The sequence below is a fragment of the Populus trichocarpa genome, chromosome 4 (genome assembly GCF_000002775.5).
Source record: "Populus trichocarpa isolate Nisqually-1 chromosome 4, P.trichocarpa_v4.1, whole genome shotgun sequence".
Lineage (NCBI taxonomy): Eukaryota > Viridiplantae > Streptophyta > Magnoliopsida > Malpighiales > Salicaceae > Populus > Populus trichocarpa.
Genome location: NC_037288.2, coordinates 18947739 through 18965595, shown reverse-complemented (window position 1 = coordinate 18965595; position 17857 = coordinate 18947739). Strand labels below are relative to the sequence as shown.

The window sequence follows — 17857 nt, the reverse complement described above, 5'->3', positions numbered from 1 at the left end:
GGCAATCCGGTGAAGTTGAAGGAGGCGCAAAATTATTGTTGACTTCACATGCCTTATTAAATAAAATGCTGCTTCTAACATATGGATTGTAGTTCATAATTAATTATTGAAACTTTATTAGGTAAAAAGTTCAATCAATCAAGCCAGAAATCACTTAACTTGTTTTGCTTTTATCAAACAATATTCAACTTAATTTATTATTGCTAATAATTAACTCATCTGGAATTTGTTTACACACTAGTGGGAATTAAGGGCATGATCCATCCATGCTGGGATCTTGGAATCCCGAATGCATCTTTTGGGAACTCATGTGTGAACAACTCGCCATGAATTCTGAAAACGCCATATATATATATATATTGATATATATGTTTTGTTTGTAGATTATTATTTTTTTCTCAAAATTAATAAATGGACTAGACCAATTCTCCATAGCTGAAATTTACGAATTCCTTGATAAAGAGAGGAGCGCCCATCATCCAAATGGCAAAGCCACGAGCTACATCAATTCAATGCGAATTATGTCACTGGGGTCCCAAAGTACTTTGCCTTTCACTATTTTGGCTTTGCTTAACTACCATATAATAAAAACAACAGTATTCGTATTATTGAGCCAATATATATTAAATAACTTTAGTATGATTAAAAATCGAAAGATATTAATTACGGGAGAGAAACGCCAAAGAAGAAAGAGATGAACCCTCACTCCTGAAGCCCTGTCAAATGAAGAAAATCTAGTTCAAAGATATGAGGATGATCAGTGCCCATCTGGTGGTAGCTACTGATCCTTGCAGAAAAAGGAAAGGAAAACAAACACCATGGCCATTCCCATACAGAAAAGGTACCCTCTTTTCTACTATTGACCCTTTTTTTTTTCCTTTTCTTTTTCAAAGGGGTTAGGTAGAGGCAATAGAAGCTTCCATGGGATTTTTTTCTCTCCATGGCTTCTCCCTCTCTTACTCTGCCAAGAAAATTATACTATACGGCTGAAGTTTATTATTATAATTATTATAATCATTAACTCATCGCTTCACTCACTATCGGTAGTGTAATAATTGTCCTACCTTTGTTAATAGTTCAACTTCTACCAACATCACATGCATAACCTTTTCTGAAGGGGCCCTCCAAGTTTTCTTCTGGATCCATGCCTTTCCCAAATGACCCTCAAATGCTCCATTATTAAAGAGATTGCCTTCGTCATGTGTTTCAGATGTAAATCCCACTTTAAAATGGTGTGAAGAAAGGGACGAGAACATGTAGATACGGTTGAGGATTGAATTAGTGAGGAAACTGGATAGAGATATATCTTTGCATCACATTATCAAAGGTATAGGCATACGAAAAGCTAGGGCTTTAAAAAGAAAATTTCACTCAAAGGTAATTCTCACAAACAAGGGTAAATTGTCAATAAGTATAGTTATGATTCTGTGTCTTTTTTTTCCTTATTATTAATCAAACAATTTGGTATAGAATATGTCGAGAACAATGATTTTAGAAAGATATTCGGCAATGGAATCAAGATCCAGGCATGGCAAGATGGCCCTTCTGAATTTTGAAAACTTTTCATTATAGATTCTATCTTTGGATTTAAGATTGAGTTTTCTTTCCTTATATGTGCAAGACATTATTGTTTCTAAGGATAAATCAGGATTCATTAAAAACATCTAGACCATAAAAAAAAAAGAGTAAGCAAGTCCAAAGCCATTTCTCCATGGAACAAACCTAAAATGCACTAGTTAGAAATATGAACTCTATAATCACTCCTATCTATATGCTTCCACATTATTTTATATTTTTGTATTTTATTTATGGGCATGTATCCTTTAATTAGTTTCACGCAAAAAAAATAAATCATTTTCTTTAATTTAATGAAAGTCTATAAGAATTTCATTTTTAATTACAAGCTCATTGTGATTTGAACTTGATGATGTTCTAAAAATCCAAACAGCTTGAGAGCAATGCTTATATATTAAATAATCAGTTAATTTCTTGGTTCTAACAATCCAATTCATTCTAGTAATCCGATTCATTCTCTTGCCAAGGTGGCCGAGGGTTGATGCTTAAAACCTGCAAAAGGTCATTTTTTATAGATTTGAGGACTCTTCGATGTTTATGTAAGTATCCTTTTGAGAGAAAATATAATGATATTTTAAAGACTTTGAAAATAAATAAGCCATGAAGAATGGAGATTCAAAACCCCTACTTCTAAAGATCTAGTGGGTCTTTATAGCCTATTTTCTTACCCTTTTAATCCTTAATTGTCAAAGAGAGAAACATCTCTGACTTTATCAAAAAGAAAATATCTTTGACTTTACCAAAGAGAAAATATTTGACTTTTTCAGAAGAAAAATATCTCTGTAAGTATGTGGAATCAGTGCTTGGTTAAGCTCAAGGATTTTGGTTCTAGTAATTTACCAGACTCACATATGCTTGGACTCAGCGCTTGACCGAACCCAAAGATGTCAGGTTATCACTCGAGCCCTGATTCTTTTAAATGAGGATAAAAAAAAAAGAACATAACATGTTGATCCATCAGTAGCCCTCCAAGTTTTTGTGTATTTATTACACAAAGATTTTGAAAGGTTACTAGTAGTAAATGAAACTTTTTTTACCTTTCCTATAAAATTTAGCTGTCTCACATAGAATTGTTAGGATTCTTATGGCTAGATGGCTAATCTTTATTGAAAGAGGTGACTCTTGGGAAACATAATGATTACTTGCATTTAATGTAGTATTTGAGAGAGTTTCTGGAGATTTGAGAAGACATGAAAATCCATTCATCTAATGGTGAGGGCATAAAGATGTTTCCTTTATAACCCTAGATGTTTTTGCCTCTGTTGTTTCTTTTATTTTCTGTAATTTATGAAAAACTACTCTATTGAAAACCCCTAACTATTTTAGTTCTAATCCAAGGATACAAACTCATCTCTAGGTATTTTCCACCACCGGCTTCTTTCTCTTTCCGCTTTAAACCAAAACATGAACCCAAAAAAAGTTAGACATGTCTTTAAAAAGAGGGATGTCATTATTTCTGAAAAGGAGTTCAGGTTCCAACTTAAGATTAGGAGAAGTGGCAAGGGGCATGGGGTCCATCATAATGGGCCACAAAATTAGAGAGGTTGATAACTCGATGTCCATATCTAGTAGGGATGAGAGTAGCTCTCCTCATAGAAGTTCTTCTCTCACCATTATTAGAGAATCTTAAAAGATATGGAGGCTACCTTAGACCTTTAAGGATGACGTTTATAGCATTTTAGGTGTTAAAGATATAAAGTTTGTTTCTCGTATTTAGCCAAGAGAGTACACAACTTAGATACCTAACCAGATTGAACGTATCAGCTGGGAAACCTTGGGCTCTTCTTAGAGTCATTTTAAGATTACAACTTTTTTTGCATGTATGTGATGAGGTATTTCTTCCCTCTCAAAGGATTTATAGGGGAAATGTCCAGATACTACCAGCTATGTCCAGGCCAATTACATCTAAATGAGTTATCACTTTGTTCATATTTGATAAGTTTTTTTAGGCTTGTTGGAATTGAACCTATAATTAATGTCTTCAGAAGTTGTTACCATTTGGTTGCTGACACTGATTATGACAATGACATGTGTTGGTTTTTCACATTAGCCAACATGCCCACAAGAGACATAAATAAAACTCTCTGTGGGAAGCCTGTACATGTCAAGAAATGGAGGGGAAAATGGCTGATAGTAAGGTATAGTGGGTCAGTCAATCCTAGAGGTGGAATGCAACAAATCTGAGGTTGTTTTCATTATTGGAAGGTTTCTCTTCCCGATGTAAACAACATGTCTTGTTTGAGCTTAGACGAGGAGAAAATATATGCTGCACTAGCCTCAACTTCGACTAAGTATAAAGTCAATAGGATGGCCAAAAGATATTATTAAGCCATTTTGCAAAATATGTAGCTTCCTTATTCTTGTCTTTTTATTGCTAAGTTTATTACTAAAATCTTTTTTTTTTTTATGCAGGACTAACAACTGAAGGAGAAACTTTAATGAGGTCTACAAAAGAGAGTTCACTAGGGAAATCTTTGTCTCCTTTTGTGGTTGGAAATGGAGTTAAAGAACTAATGGAGGAATACCTCATCATTTTTTATAAACTCTCTGTTTTCGAGGGCTCTATTCATGAAAAAACAACAGTGGGAGCTGGAACTCCCGCAGAAAATAAAGTTGAGGGCATTTGAACTCCCCTAGCAAAGAGTCAAACATATTTAACTCCCCCTAAAGTGATTGCGGGCGTTGCTACCCACTTTAAGTGAAGGAGGGTGTCCACCCTTATAGAGTTTGGTGTTCCGGTCTTGATTATAGAGGCTCATGTGGTGGATTTTCTCTGCCTTAATTTCCAGCTTTAACAAGCATATTCTAAATTGATCGAACCTAACAAAACTGATTAAACCCCCAATCAACCAAAATAGACCAACTGGTTGACTGGTTCAATCCAATCGGTTGATTGAGATTTCAAAATCCCGATCTGCTAGTCCTCGAAACTATAGATCTAAAGATAATCGGCAAGTTCCTCAAACAACTATAATTCCAGTTCTCAAATCAGTTCATTTTAAGCCAAACTAACACCATAAAACATTTATTAAACCTTTTAAAACATTCAAACTCTAAAATCAAACTTAACCAACATATTCAAGCATAAAAAAAATAACATCAATATCTTACATTAGGAAACCTTGACTCTAACTTTCACTTCCTTTTCCCTTTCTTCCTTCTTTTTTATTCCTTATTCCTTCTTTCTATCTTCATCTTTCGGTTCTCACTGTCTACAAATCTAACTCTTTCTCTTATTTTTCTTCTTTTGACAACATATATATTTATTTAATCATATGAAGTGTCCAATTTTCCCATCAATCATTAATACCTATAATAATGCACACAATGACACCGTTGACTTTTCAAATCCATTTTATTTTTATTTTGGGGTATTACACTAAAAAAAATATATGTTGTAGAGGCTGAACTGAAGAGTCTTAAGGTGGCTTATTCATTATTAAAGGAACAAATACAAGACATTGTCTTTCAATTGGGATCTAATGACAAATTGCTTTAGGTTGCCTATAATCAAGTGGATTCCCTAAAGCGGGAGATCTTTGAGGTGAAGACCATCTAAGATGGTCTAATGGCTGAGCTTTTTGCGACTAGAAAAATGCACAGAGTTCTCAGGCTTAATCGAAGGCTTTAAGGAACTCTCTCTCGAGGAGCTTCATGAATTGTTTTGGGGTCTACAGCTTTGACTGAAATAGTTGGGGACAATATATTTCTTTCCATATCCAATCTTTATTTCTTCAATCAATCAATCAAGAGGAATGCATGAAGACTCTAATATCATCTTTCATCCGGTCTTAGTGTTTAAATTTGCGGATGTGTTCCCAGTTATGGCTATTGCTGCTAGATATGAAGAATATTTATATTTTATTTTATAAAGTTTGATTCTTTTCATTTATCTATTTACTCATGTGTATGGATCTAATGCCCATAATAAACATTCTATATGGGGCTTAAGATCCTTAGAAAAAGCTTTGGAATTTTATATGGATCCAATGCCCATACTTGAAAAAATTTAAGAGAATTCCCTAAACAATTGGTGTGGGTCCAACACCCACATTAAAAATTCCATGCAGGGTTCAAAAACCCTTAGGAAATTATGAAACAATGCATAGGTCCAACACTAACACTCAGGAAAACATTTATTAAATTTAAATTTAAAACTTTGTCTAACTTTTTAATTAATGTTTAAAAGGGATTTGCCCCCTGCTTAGAACCGAGATGAAATCTTGGTTTCTGATATATTCCTATCAATCTGGATGAATATGTAATTTATTATTGAAAAGTTGTTAGGAATGAGAGGGAGATTGGTGCTGTTATTCTTAGGTAAAACATAGTTATTGAGTTAGTTTGCCTCTTTCTTGGAGAAATGTGTTATCGCTCTAGGGTGACCACGTCAATCCCTTTCAATATGATTTGTGCAATTGCACTGGGAAGACTGAGTTGATCCATTCCAAGGTAAATTGTGCAATCGCACTAGAAAGACTGAGTCAATTCCATCCTTAAAAGGTTGTGAGGTTGCTTTCTTAAACATCATCCAGAGAAAAAAAGACATCGTTACTGTGAATAATTTAATTTTTATATAAGAAACTTACATTCCTAATCATTGACCATGATATATTTTTTTTATTGTCATTTAAGGTATAATCATCTTGATGAAATTTCTATTGAGATCATGGTCTCAGCTCTAAAAAAGGAGAGAATAGATTTTTTCCGGTAGATGTCTTCTAAGTGGTTGACAACTAGACTTCACATATTTTATGGTTAGAACCATCATTTCACTTGTACTTGTTGAAAGCTTTTCAAAATCTCAAGGCTCCAACTGCATTCGTGAAGTTGGCAAATGCGTAGCCCAAATTTGATCATCTCATTAAAAGTTTTGAATTATTGAATGAGAAGAATAGTTTAGCTTTACTTTTTAACATATTTTCTTGAATAAAAAGTTTTCTCTTAGTTTAAAACTTGCATATGCTAGCTCATCATTGTTTTGTATTTAATTTTATTAATTTAATTAGATATATAACGGAACCTATATATTGCAACAATTACACTAAGAATGTGTTTGTTTTTTAGTACAAAATTTCTTTCTTTTCTATGCTGCATATAAATCAATAAGCTCAAGTCGTAATATTCTAGATGTTCCAAACACCTTGCCATGGAAGTCAATCACACAGCACGAGTACTCCTCTGTTATTCAACGACAAAAATCCTATTCAAATCTTCAACCTCCTCGTGCCATTTGATCTTTTGCAGAACACGAGAATTGATCGATACTGGTCTACGACTGTGCATACAATTAGACTACTGCAGCATTTCCACTCTATGACGAAACATCGATCCATCTGCATGTTTGAATCTCTAATTTCATTGCATAAAGTCTACAATTGTGTTCGCCCTTGTTTTTTCCTCCCGACTATTTGTGACCCTTTACTCTGTTAAATGCCGCAGACCATCCAAATGGAACAATTATGACAAGTATGGCTCTCAACAACTTTTCTGTACAAAGAATAAATTCACGTGTATATTTATTTTTGTGTTTTAAAAATATTTTGAATTTTTTTTATATAAAAATATTTTTGATGAGTTAATATCAAAAATAATTTTTTTAAAATAAAAAATATTATTTTAATACGATTCTGAGTGAAAAAAACCATTAATATTACAAAAACATTACATGAAGTGAGAGTCAAGATAGCAAACATTATACTATACAGAAAAGTAATCTCATGATGTAAGAATTAAGGTTCATAGGCATTGTAGCATCGATGAGATAATTAGAAAAATATGATATATCGCCAAAAGAGGAGGAATGGTAGGGTATGGGGATGGTGCGCACACTGGCGCAAGCTAGCAAAACACTAGCTGGTAGGAAAAGTTAACACAGTTCGGTGAGATATATGTGTGAGCAATTATTAAGGCGGCAATGATATATTAATACTAATAAACATTACTATGGTAAAGCATGGGCAGGCTAGATAATATATATATATATATATATGGCTAGCAAGTGTGTGGCTAACACGTGTACAAGCTATCGTATTGGTTAGGTGATTGTCTCCTGGGTAGATGTGATTGATCCCAAAACCACCTGTCCCTTTTCATTTAGACTTCTACACTCTCATTTTCTTATATTAAACAAGAGGACCATACATTATTGAACCATCTCTTCCAACAAATGCCCATGCTATCTCCTGTATGTGTGAGAGTTTTTTAATAGTTGTTTTTTAAAATATATTTTATTTAGAAATATATTAAAATAAATGGGATCCCATAATGTAAAATGTCATTAATCAACCTCTTTTGTGTATTAAAATCCAAATATATATTAATAAGAGATTGGAAATATTTCTTTCTATTTTTTATTTATTTTTGGTTTTGTAATGCGTATGTTCTCTGAAGTTCTTTTACCACTGAACCAAATGTCATGTGCATATGACTATGAGTGAGACTTCTCGAAAATTAGGATATGGGCTACACCAATTAGTTATTTTGTTATATGCAGACGTGTTCAATGGAGAGATGATGGCATTGCAAGACACTTGATCTTGGCCGTCCAATTATAATTAGTATTTAATAAAACAAAATTAGTTAAATCCACGAGGATTAGGTTAATGAAAAGGAGACGTGTCATGTCACATGACTTAAAATAAATCTTAATATTTTCTGGAAAAGAAGACGAAGAAAAAGAGCATGGATGGTTTATTCTGGAAATGTAATTGCACATCAAGGATGCCCATGGAATAATCAGCGGGTCAAGTGTCTCTCCGAGGTTCCAGTCTTCCGCAAAGGTCTATAAATTATGCGCATAAATTTTCTACCAACAGAAGTCTCCTTAATTTATCAATTATATATATACTAGTTTGGTTAAATCAATTTTTTAAAAATATAAAAAAGGAATGTTAAGAGTATAAAGAGTTTTTTATATATATATAGAATTATTAAACTAGTCAAGTGGATCAATTTTAAAATATCTTATATGTCTAACTCAAGTTTCCATTTAAACCACGTATGAGCTAACCTGACTTAAATTGGTCTATTTAATGGATCTAAAGGTAATATGAATGACCAGTAAAAATATAATTTAAATTTTTTAATAAAATTTCAAGATGATAATATTTTTTTTAAAAAAATCAAAATAACAACAGATTGGATCAACCTCGGTCCCCCGAGACTCGGGTCATGGATTCTATTGGGTTTAATAACCATTTTTATAAATGTTTTTAATTAATTATATAATAAAAAATAAATGCTCGCAAAATTAAGCATTAACCCTAAATTAGATATTTATTTGAGATTGAAATAACTATGTAGAAAAGAAACAAAAATAAATCATATAGTTTATTTTCTAATTAATCTAATATTGAAGGGCGAAATAAAAAAAATAATTAAAAAAATAAATGACCAAAAACAAAAAAAGCATATCCAGTCGGTAGGTAAACTTGTCAAACCTGTGAATCGGGTAACCTGGGCTAGCACGCCAAATCCGTGAACCGGGTTATGGACTCCACTAGGATTATAATTTATTTTTAAAAACTTTTTTTTATTTAACTATATGATAATAAAAATAAACGATCACAAAATCAAATATCAATTCAATACCGAGATATTTTTTTAAATAAACTCAAATATCAACTCCTTTTTTATCAGCAAACCACTTTAACCCTATAAAAAAAGCAAAATAAAAAAAATAAATTATAAAACTCAATTCTTAATCACCACAATATTAAAAAATAAAATAAACAAAAAATTACTTTAAAAAAAAATAACAAAAATTAAAAAAAAAAAAAGCAATACACCGTGGATATTGCATTTGCGGTGTATTATAATCCATAGTGTAATGGTGTGGGTAAATAGTAGTTTCCCCCGTACCCTTTAGCTTCTCTGTTAGAACCCGTTTGGCTACGTGGTGGCGTCCACGTTTCCTGCGGCCAAATTTTGCAAGCTGTTTGGTTAATTAACAAACGCTTGTTACTGTACATGGGTTCCATGATCTGCTGCGTTTAAAACGCAAGAAAAAAGGAAGCAGCTAGGAGCTGCTTCCTGCGTGTTAAAATAAAAGAACCGTGCTCCACTGTTCAGTGAACAGTGGAGCATGCCTCCACTAGTTTTTTTTTTTTGAAAAATCAGTGCAGTTAATTGATTTCACTCGCACTGTTCACGTGAACGTGAACAATAATTTTTTTTTTTGTTTTTTTTCAAAAATTAGTTTAAGGTGAATTAAATTTACTTGTACTGTAATCTCAATTTTATTCCTGATAATATTTTACCTAATTTTGTAGTTCTTGTCGGATGAATTTTGTACGTAATGGAATTGTAGATAGTTTAATGGAACAATAACTTTTTTTTTATATAAAGTATGATTTATTTCATGATGTAATAGCAATAGTTAAATCAACAATATTTAAATTAAAAACCATCAATATTAATATATATTTTTTAAAATTATTTTATAACCTCAATTTTAAAAGCACTCTTAACCAAACACATTAAACTATTTTTTCTTTAACCTCAATTTCAACCACAGTTTTAACCAAACACCTATTTTTTCAAACCAACCTCAACTAAAAATACTTTTTATAAAACAACTTTTTTCAAACCACAACCACAACAGCTACCGCAATATCAAACACACTCTAATAATGTTAGTATGTGCGGTATATTTATTATTTTTAAAAAAATAAATAAATTAAATAATTAGGGAATTTATTAGTTATATAACTAATAAAAATAAATTGAGAAAGAAATTTAATCTTGACATAGACAAGTCCAGCCCTTTTCATATCTTATAGCAATGGAGGACTGGAAGGGGTTAAAGCTGCATATCCTATAGTATCAGAGACGGACCTACGGCTTAAGCTACAGGCGCCATGGCACCTCCAAAACTCACAAAATCTTCTGCCATTTGATTTAATATCATCTTAGTCAGCCATTGCCATAACATCCCAAACCATCTCAGTCAACCCATGGCCCCCCAGCCTAAAAATTCTAGTTCCGCCCCGGCATAATGCCATCACCATCTTATCATTTGTCTTTTTACAATATAGTAAAATAACTAGTATGAGATTCACCCTTGGAAAAAAAAAAAAAACTAATTCGAGATTCCTAAATTTGGGGCTTGTTTTAGTCAAGATGTATGGAACAATAATACTAAGATATAGAGCAATGCCGATGATTTGATCAGTCAGATAGCTGGGAGAATTATCGAGGATGAATATAATAATGACAGAATGATTCTGCTGGCACTATAATTCTAAACAATCCTAGAAGTCACCTAACACGATTGCCCTTTGATCATGGGTCGCTTAAAGTCGTGATTGCTATCTCCAAAACATGCATCTACGGGTTGAATTTGTTACCCCCTTCTGTTCATATACTAATTTCTAGTAAAAAAACTCGAATCACGTGTGGGATTAGGTTTGGAGGGATTTTAACATAGTATTACTCTAAATTAACTTCTACCAACTTTTTCAGTGGAGAATGTGATGGAGACTGCGTTGGATTTTGGTATTTTGGAAGTCAATGATGTAAAGTGCTTCTATACCCTATAGGAGGGGGACGGGAAACACAGCATGTTTAGAAGCACTAGCAGCCTAGCACCACCTTCTTTTCTTTGATGCAGCTGTTAGTCATCAGCATTGCTGCAGTTTTCTTCTTAATTTTTAGCAATTGTACTTGGTTTTTTCATGGCATTCCAACCCTAAAATCTGCTCCTTGTATGCTTCATGTGCAGTGTGCACTATATATATGATAGGCTTCACATTACACAGTAAATAGGACCCGTGTAAGTTAGAGCAAGCATGGATCTGTAACGCAGAAGTGGAGCAAAAATCACCATGGTTCTATTAAAACCGCATGATCCATATCATGACCTCAATTAATGGAGTTTCATATATTATTTGTGTTTGGTGGGATATAAATGAGGGAGGGGGTTAAAGAAAAAGAAACAAACTCTGTTCCCAAAATGGTTCCTGTATTTGGGCCAGAAAAAACAGAGCCCAATCTTCTAGATTATTTAACACTGTTCGGCCATGGGAGCCTCCAGAGTTTGACAATTGTGCTGAACGCTTCATGGAATTAAGAAAAGAAAAAGGAAAAAATAGGTTTTTTGTTTGGTTCAATTCAGTTTTTGTTTGTTTTAAAAGAAACAGTTAGAATTATGTCCATTTAATTAGATTTTTTAGGCATTTTTATAACAGGTCGAGTTTTTCAAAACTTGTTTTAGTTTTATTTTACAATGGATCTAATAAGCTGTTTTTCGCGTCCAGAAAAACATGGTGAATTTAACTAGTGGCAATCCAACAATGGCTGAACCAGATGCAATGGATGCTTGTAAATTGCAATGAAACCAATACAAAACATCTCTTCTTCCCCACCCCGAAACCATCTCTTCACCTTGGGAGAGAGTCTTTAATTTGCTTCGTACTCTTGCCTGCGGCTTCTGGTGTTTTTATTTATTCATGCAATTTCTCAAAGGATATCCTCTAGACAAACACACCCTAATGGACTTCTTTTATTTATTTATTTATTTATTTTACCATCTGTCCCAACACTTGTACATATTTTTCTATAATAACACTCCACTCGAGGTCACTGATAAATTTTTTTTTAATGTCGGCTCGAAAACAATATAAAAATAATTTGAAAAAATTTAAAAATATTAATTAAAAATAAAAATTAAAAAAAATTCATTTTTTACTATGTTGCATAGAAAAATACTTGTAGTTACACATAAAGCTAGTAAAGAGAAAAAATAAAATATTCCCATATCCATTCATAATAAAATTTATTTTTGAACAAATTAAAGGAAAGATTAATTGCCCTTCGTTGCCTCAGTTTAATTTCACACTATTACTAAAAAAAAGAGTAAAATTTTAATTTTATTCTCAATATAGTAGCTAAACTATGGACTGCGAAATCAATTGAATAACATTTACTAATTGTTTAGAACCCAATTGCTAAAATTTAATTTTTAGTTTTTAAGTGTAAGAGGATATATCAAGTACCAATTTTTGCAGAACTTTGAAAATAGCATGAATCGAATCGTTCAACATCGCTAGGAAACATAAAGCAGATGTGACCATTTCAAATGAGAGGCTATAAGAGAAGAAACACAAAATGAAGGCTGGCAGAGACTTGAAATCAGGTGTCTGACAAAAGGAAACAAGCCAATGTGATATAGCAATGAAGAAACTAAATCACTTGGACAGTACAAGGTGATGTATGAGAACTACAGCAGGTCTAGGAATCTTTCAGTGGAGCTTTCTTTGCAGCCTCAGCCGCTGCTTTCTCTGCTTCGATCTCAGCAACAATTGCATCAATCTCAGCTTCTTCAAGCTGCCGCAGCCCCTGGTCTTTTGTCATCACAGCAATTTCTATGTTCTTCCCCCCACTCTCAACAACCTAATTCCAAGGAACACAAAATATAGGTAAGAAACACGCAAGTATAATGGTTTCTCTGCGAACATTGAGAAACAGCTCAGATTTCAGGAGAAGAAACATAAAAGGAATTCCGTATCAGTTGGTTAGACCAGTATCTTGACAGGTCTGGGTGTTTCACCTTTGTTATCTGTTTTTCTTTGCTCGACAGAAATGCATTGAGATAACTTAGATTTTTGACTGAATTAAAGCCATATAGAGGATATGATACACCAAATAATAAATGCCATCATATGGTCGTAATTCACGTTCAGCCACGGTTCCAAATACTCAAATGATATGGCAGTTACACATACAACCCAAAAATGCATGGCTACACTAGAGATCAAGAAGTTAGCACAACAGATACAAGTTTTACAGAACTAGAAATTGTGTCTGTTTGAGAGAGAGGTCAAAACATCAATGATGATGGGGGAAGATGTAGATGCAATGGCATACAATATGCATATTTAACTAAACAATCATAAGTGTTAGTGTTACCCAAGTCAGAACAGCAGTTCATGCAGAGAGTTTGAACCAAACCCACAATGTTATAAGCTGCATGCATGGCAGCTGTGTAGCAAAGACTTGTTAACAATCCTTTCTATGAGACCTAGTTATACCCCAACTATTTTTGCAATGACGTTAGGACCAATTCAACTTGTATGATAGCAATCATATGAAGTGGAAATGTTCTATTACCAAGTAATAACTTACAGTTGAATCAAGTGATGATTAAATATAAATGCCAGCTGCTATAAAGTCTAAAAACAACTACTAAGCATCATCTTACATCTGTCAACTGTAAATGGTGCACATTTATTTAGCTTGAATGCATGTTCAATTCTAAGGAACAATATGCATCCTTGGGCAATTTGTAGCATATGCATTCTACAATCGGCACCAACATAAAAAGGAAGAAACTTACTTCAAGTAAAGCACGGATAGCTAACTTCACAGTTCCTTGCCCAGAAGTTTCCTTATAGTTTTTCTCCAAAAACTCCCGCATTGAGTTTGAGTTTCTCCCGGTAGCATTAGCTTTCCATGCTGAAAAAGCTCCAGAAGGATCAGTTTGATAAAGAGCGGGGACACCCAAGTGTGGGTCAAAGCCAACAATCAAGGTCGAAAGACCAAATGGCCTCACACCACCACTCTGTGTATATTTCTGTTGCAAACCAGCAATATAACGCGTTATATATTCAACAGTTACAGGATCCTCAACAGTTAGCCTATAGCTTTGGCACTCAATCCGTGCCTTGTTAACCAAGACACGGGCATCTGCCTTCAATCCAGCACATACTAGTGCCACATGATCGTCCAAAGATACAATCTTCTTCACTGATCTGCAAACATAACCAGCAAAAACATTACATAACATTCACATAACTAATCTCATTGAACACAGAACAAGACACTAGATGTCGTAACAACTACATTGCAGATCAGCGTAAAATCAAACAAACACCTAATTAGCAACGACAAAATCCATAATATCAATAAGCTCTACACGCCAATATAAAAGATTTGAAGTACGAAAATTACTTATGTTCATTAACCAAATTCTAACACACATCAACAACAAACCAAAATAAATCTTTTTTACAGTCTTCATGAATGAACTAATTGAGTAGTTAACAATTTAACTACCACGTAAAAAGCCAAGTAGATACAAATAAGAAATGCTAATTTAAATCCAGCAAATTCACTAATCACGATTAAACCAGAAATCAATCACTAGTCAACCCCAATTAAACCCTAAAACTCAATTTTCTCCTTAAAAAAAAATCTCCTTTCATCACAAACATAAAAAAACAAGGAAACCCCTGAAAAACTTAAAACTTAAAAATCGAGAAAAAGGTAAAATCACCTAGAATCTTGAAGTTTAGCGGTGGATTTCTTTTCAACACCGAGAACGACAATATCAGTGCCACGGACACCAACGGCAGCGTTTCCTTTACGGACAGCTTCGAGAGCATATTCTACTTGAAATAAATGGCCATCAGGAGAAAATACTGTGATTGCACGATCGTATCGAGCCATGGCTAGGCTTCAGTTTTCTCTTGTTTTAGCTTGGGTTTTGCTTTGCTTCTCTGTGAGATCTGCGGGGTTTTTGAAGAAAAATATAATTCGACTTAGAGGACAAGTCACTTGTTTTGGCTTGAACGACGTTGTTTTGAGTTCTTTTCGTTTCTTGCTCTGCGGTTTATGTTTATGTTTGTGATTGTGATTTTATCTTTATTTTATGAGCTCTGTTTCTTGATCAAGTTTTTTTTATTAGTCCACTTCTTTTTTAATCTTTGTAGTGCCACAGCTTGTTATTCTATGAATTTATTTTTCCATTTTAAATCTAGTATTATTAATTTTTTGATGGAAAATATTTAAAAATAGACAATTAAGATCAATAATTAAAATCTAAAAATAATTTATAAAATTATTGAATTAATTTTTTTATAAATGTATATGGGATTTGATTGGGTTATCTTCAAAATCATGAAGCTTTTGTTATTATTTTTCACAATTCTATTGATATTAAAAGAATCTCTTTATTCATGTTATTGTTTTATTCGTATTTATATTTTTAATTCTTATTCAGTCCATGTATATTTAAAATATTAAAAAAAAATTACATTGAGATTTGATAGGTTTGACCTTAGTTATTTTTAAAAAAAATACAGTTATGCGTTGTGTATTTTTTTTTACTTGATTAGATAAAACTAGTTAGGTGGCTCGCGTTATGTCGCAAACTAATTTTTTTTTTTCATAAAAAATATTAAAAAAGCTAAGATTAAGAGTGTTGGGTCTAATGTTGAAGCCAAACTCAAGAGTATTGGATTTAAATGTAAAACCAACCTGCAACGCCAGACCCAAGAACCTTGGGTCTGGACGTAAAGCGAGACCCAAGAGCGTTGGCTATGGATGAAATGTCAGGCCCAATAGTAATATTTATAATACAAATAATAATATTTATAATATTAATAATAATATTAAATTTACTTTACCCAAGTTCTTATAGTTTTTTATCTCTTGAAATCAAATTTATAGTTTTTCTTCAATAGTAATAATATATTTTTTAAAATTTTTAATAATAATAATTATTATTATTATAAACTTGGGCCTGACACCCCAGCCAACCCTATTCATAATAATAATAATAATAATAATAATAAGCATAAGAATAATAATAACAATAATAATTGATTTTACCTTTCAAATCAAATCTATGTTTCTTTTTATAGTAATAATATTTTTTGAATTTAATAATAATGATGAATATAATAATATTTATAATATTAATAATAATATTAAACTCGCCTGACCCAAGTTCTTATAATTTTTAATCCCTTCAAATCAAATTTATGATTTTTCTGCAATAGTAATAATATTTTATTTCAAATTTAATAATAATAATAATAATAATTTTTAATTTTACCCTTCAAATCAAATTTATGTTTGTTTTTCAATATGAATAATATTTTTTTCAAATTTATTAATTATAATAAAAATAATAATATTTATAACACAAATAATAATTTTTTAAATATTAATAATAATATTAAATTTGCCCGACCCAAGTTTAAAAGGGTTTGACTGTAATGTCAAGTCCAAGAGCTTTAGACCTCTCTTAAACATCAAGCCCAAGAGCTTTGAGCCCCTCTTAAACGCCAGACTCAAGAGTCGTGGGTCTGGTTGCAACGCTAGACCTATGAAACTTCAGTCTGGAGACTTCAGTTCGGACGCAAGACCCATTAGCCTTGGGTCTGACGCCTGACTCAGGAGCCTTGGGTGCTGACGCCGGACCACAGAGATTTGGGTCTTGACTCCAGTCCCAAGAGTTTTGGATCCGAATGCCGGACCCTAAAGACTTGGGTCAACCAGGGCTGCAAGATCCAAGGGATTTGGGTTTGCGCCCTGCTACACCTAAGAAACTAGGGTTAGACGCCCTTTTCCAGCCTCAAGTTTCTTGGGTCTGGAAGAGGATGTCAAGCCCAAATTAATAATAACAATAACAATAATAATTAAATTTACACTTCAAATCAAATCTATGTTTTTTTTTTACGATAGCAATAATATTTATTTCAAATTTAATAATATTTATGATATTAAACTTACGATAACAAGAAATGTTTTGGGCTGCGATATTGGACCAGCTCGAAATGAAAACGTGGTGCCTCCGTTGAGGGTTTGTGACAGCCCTGAATGTTAGCGATGTTCATTGTTCCTCCTGTTGGAAAAGACTATTTGACCACAACATCAAGAAGAAATCGACTCTTGAGCTTCAAGAGATCTCAGGTACAAAGCGGGGCAAAAGGTTAATAAAGGGAGGAAGGATCCAGAAATAACTTCCAAAACTGGTGAATCTTGATGGCGAGATGAAGGAAAGACATGAAAACAGCTTTGATTTCGCAAATTACAACAAAGTATATGTATGTTGGCGGAATGGGAGAAGAATCAACATGAAGAACTGTGTAGGCGTATTATTAGAGGTGCCTAGAAATACACAATAGCTTTGGTGGAAGAGAACGAAGTGGAGGTGAGACGTAACGAGGACATGGATGACATGCGGAGAGCAATGAAGGTGAAGGGTAAGGGGAAGATCAATGTGTGGTTCACAGTGATAAAGAAGTAAACTCTTTTGAGAAAATTTTTGAGAAAACTCCAGGTGATGTACGTGTACTCTTACCAAAAACCCGCGTTTATGACGAGATTCAGCATAGAGCTAGGAGGAAGGGTTTCTGCACTTGGAGGGTGTGGAGGGAATCAACTTCGTTGGGGCTTTGGTAGGCGTGGCTGTAAATACTGGTATGCCTACCAAATCCCCAACGAAGTTGATTCCCTCCACACCCTCCAAGTGCAGAAGCCCTTCCACCTAACT

General features: G+C 33.2%; 1 protein-coding gene across 1 annotated transcript; it reads right to left on the bottom strand.

Annotated features, from left to right (window-relative positions):
• Positions 1-12562: 12562 nt before the first annotated feature.
• LOC7470397 (proteasome subunit alpha type-7) lies at positions 12563-15199 on the bottom strand. The gene is made up of 3 exons (XM_002305478.4): positions 14852-15199; positions 13913-14327; positions 12563-12969 (listed from the first exon to the last, which is right to left on the bottom strand). Exons 1-3 carry the CDS (start codon positions 15022-15024, stop codon positions 12808-12810), a joined length of 750 nt encoding a protein of 249 aa, XP_002305514.1. The 5' UTR covers positions 15025-15199; the 3' UTR covers positions 12563-12807.
• Positions 15200-17857: the final 2658 nt, after the last annotated feature.

Coding starts and splice junctions, on each gene's coding strand:
- LOC7470397 (XM_002305478.4), bottom strand. CDS start 15,024: ATGGCTCGATACGATCGTGCAATCACAGTATTTTCTCCTGATGGCCAT. Junction 14,328..14,851: donor GCTAAACTTCAAGATTCTAG/GTGATTTTACCT, acceptor TTATGTTTGCAG/ATCAGTGAAGAAGATTGTAT. Junction 12,970..13,912: donor CTATCCGTGCTTTACTTGAA/GTAAGTTTCTTC, acceptor CCTTGGAATTAG/GTTGTTGAGAGTGGGGGGAA.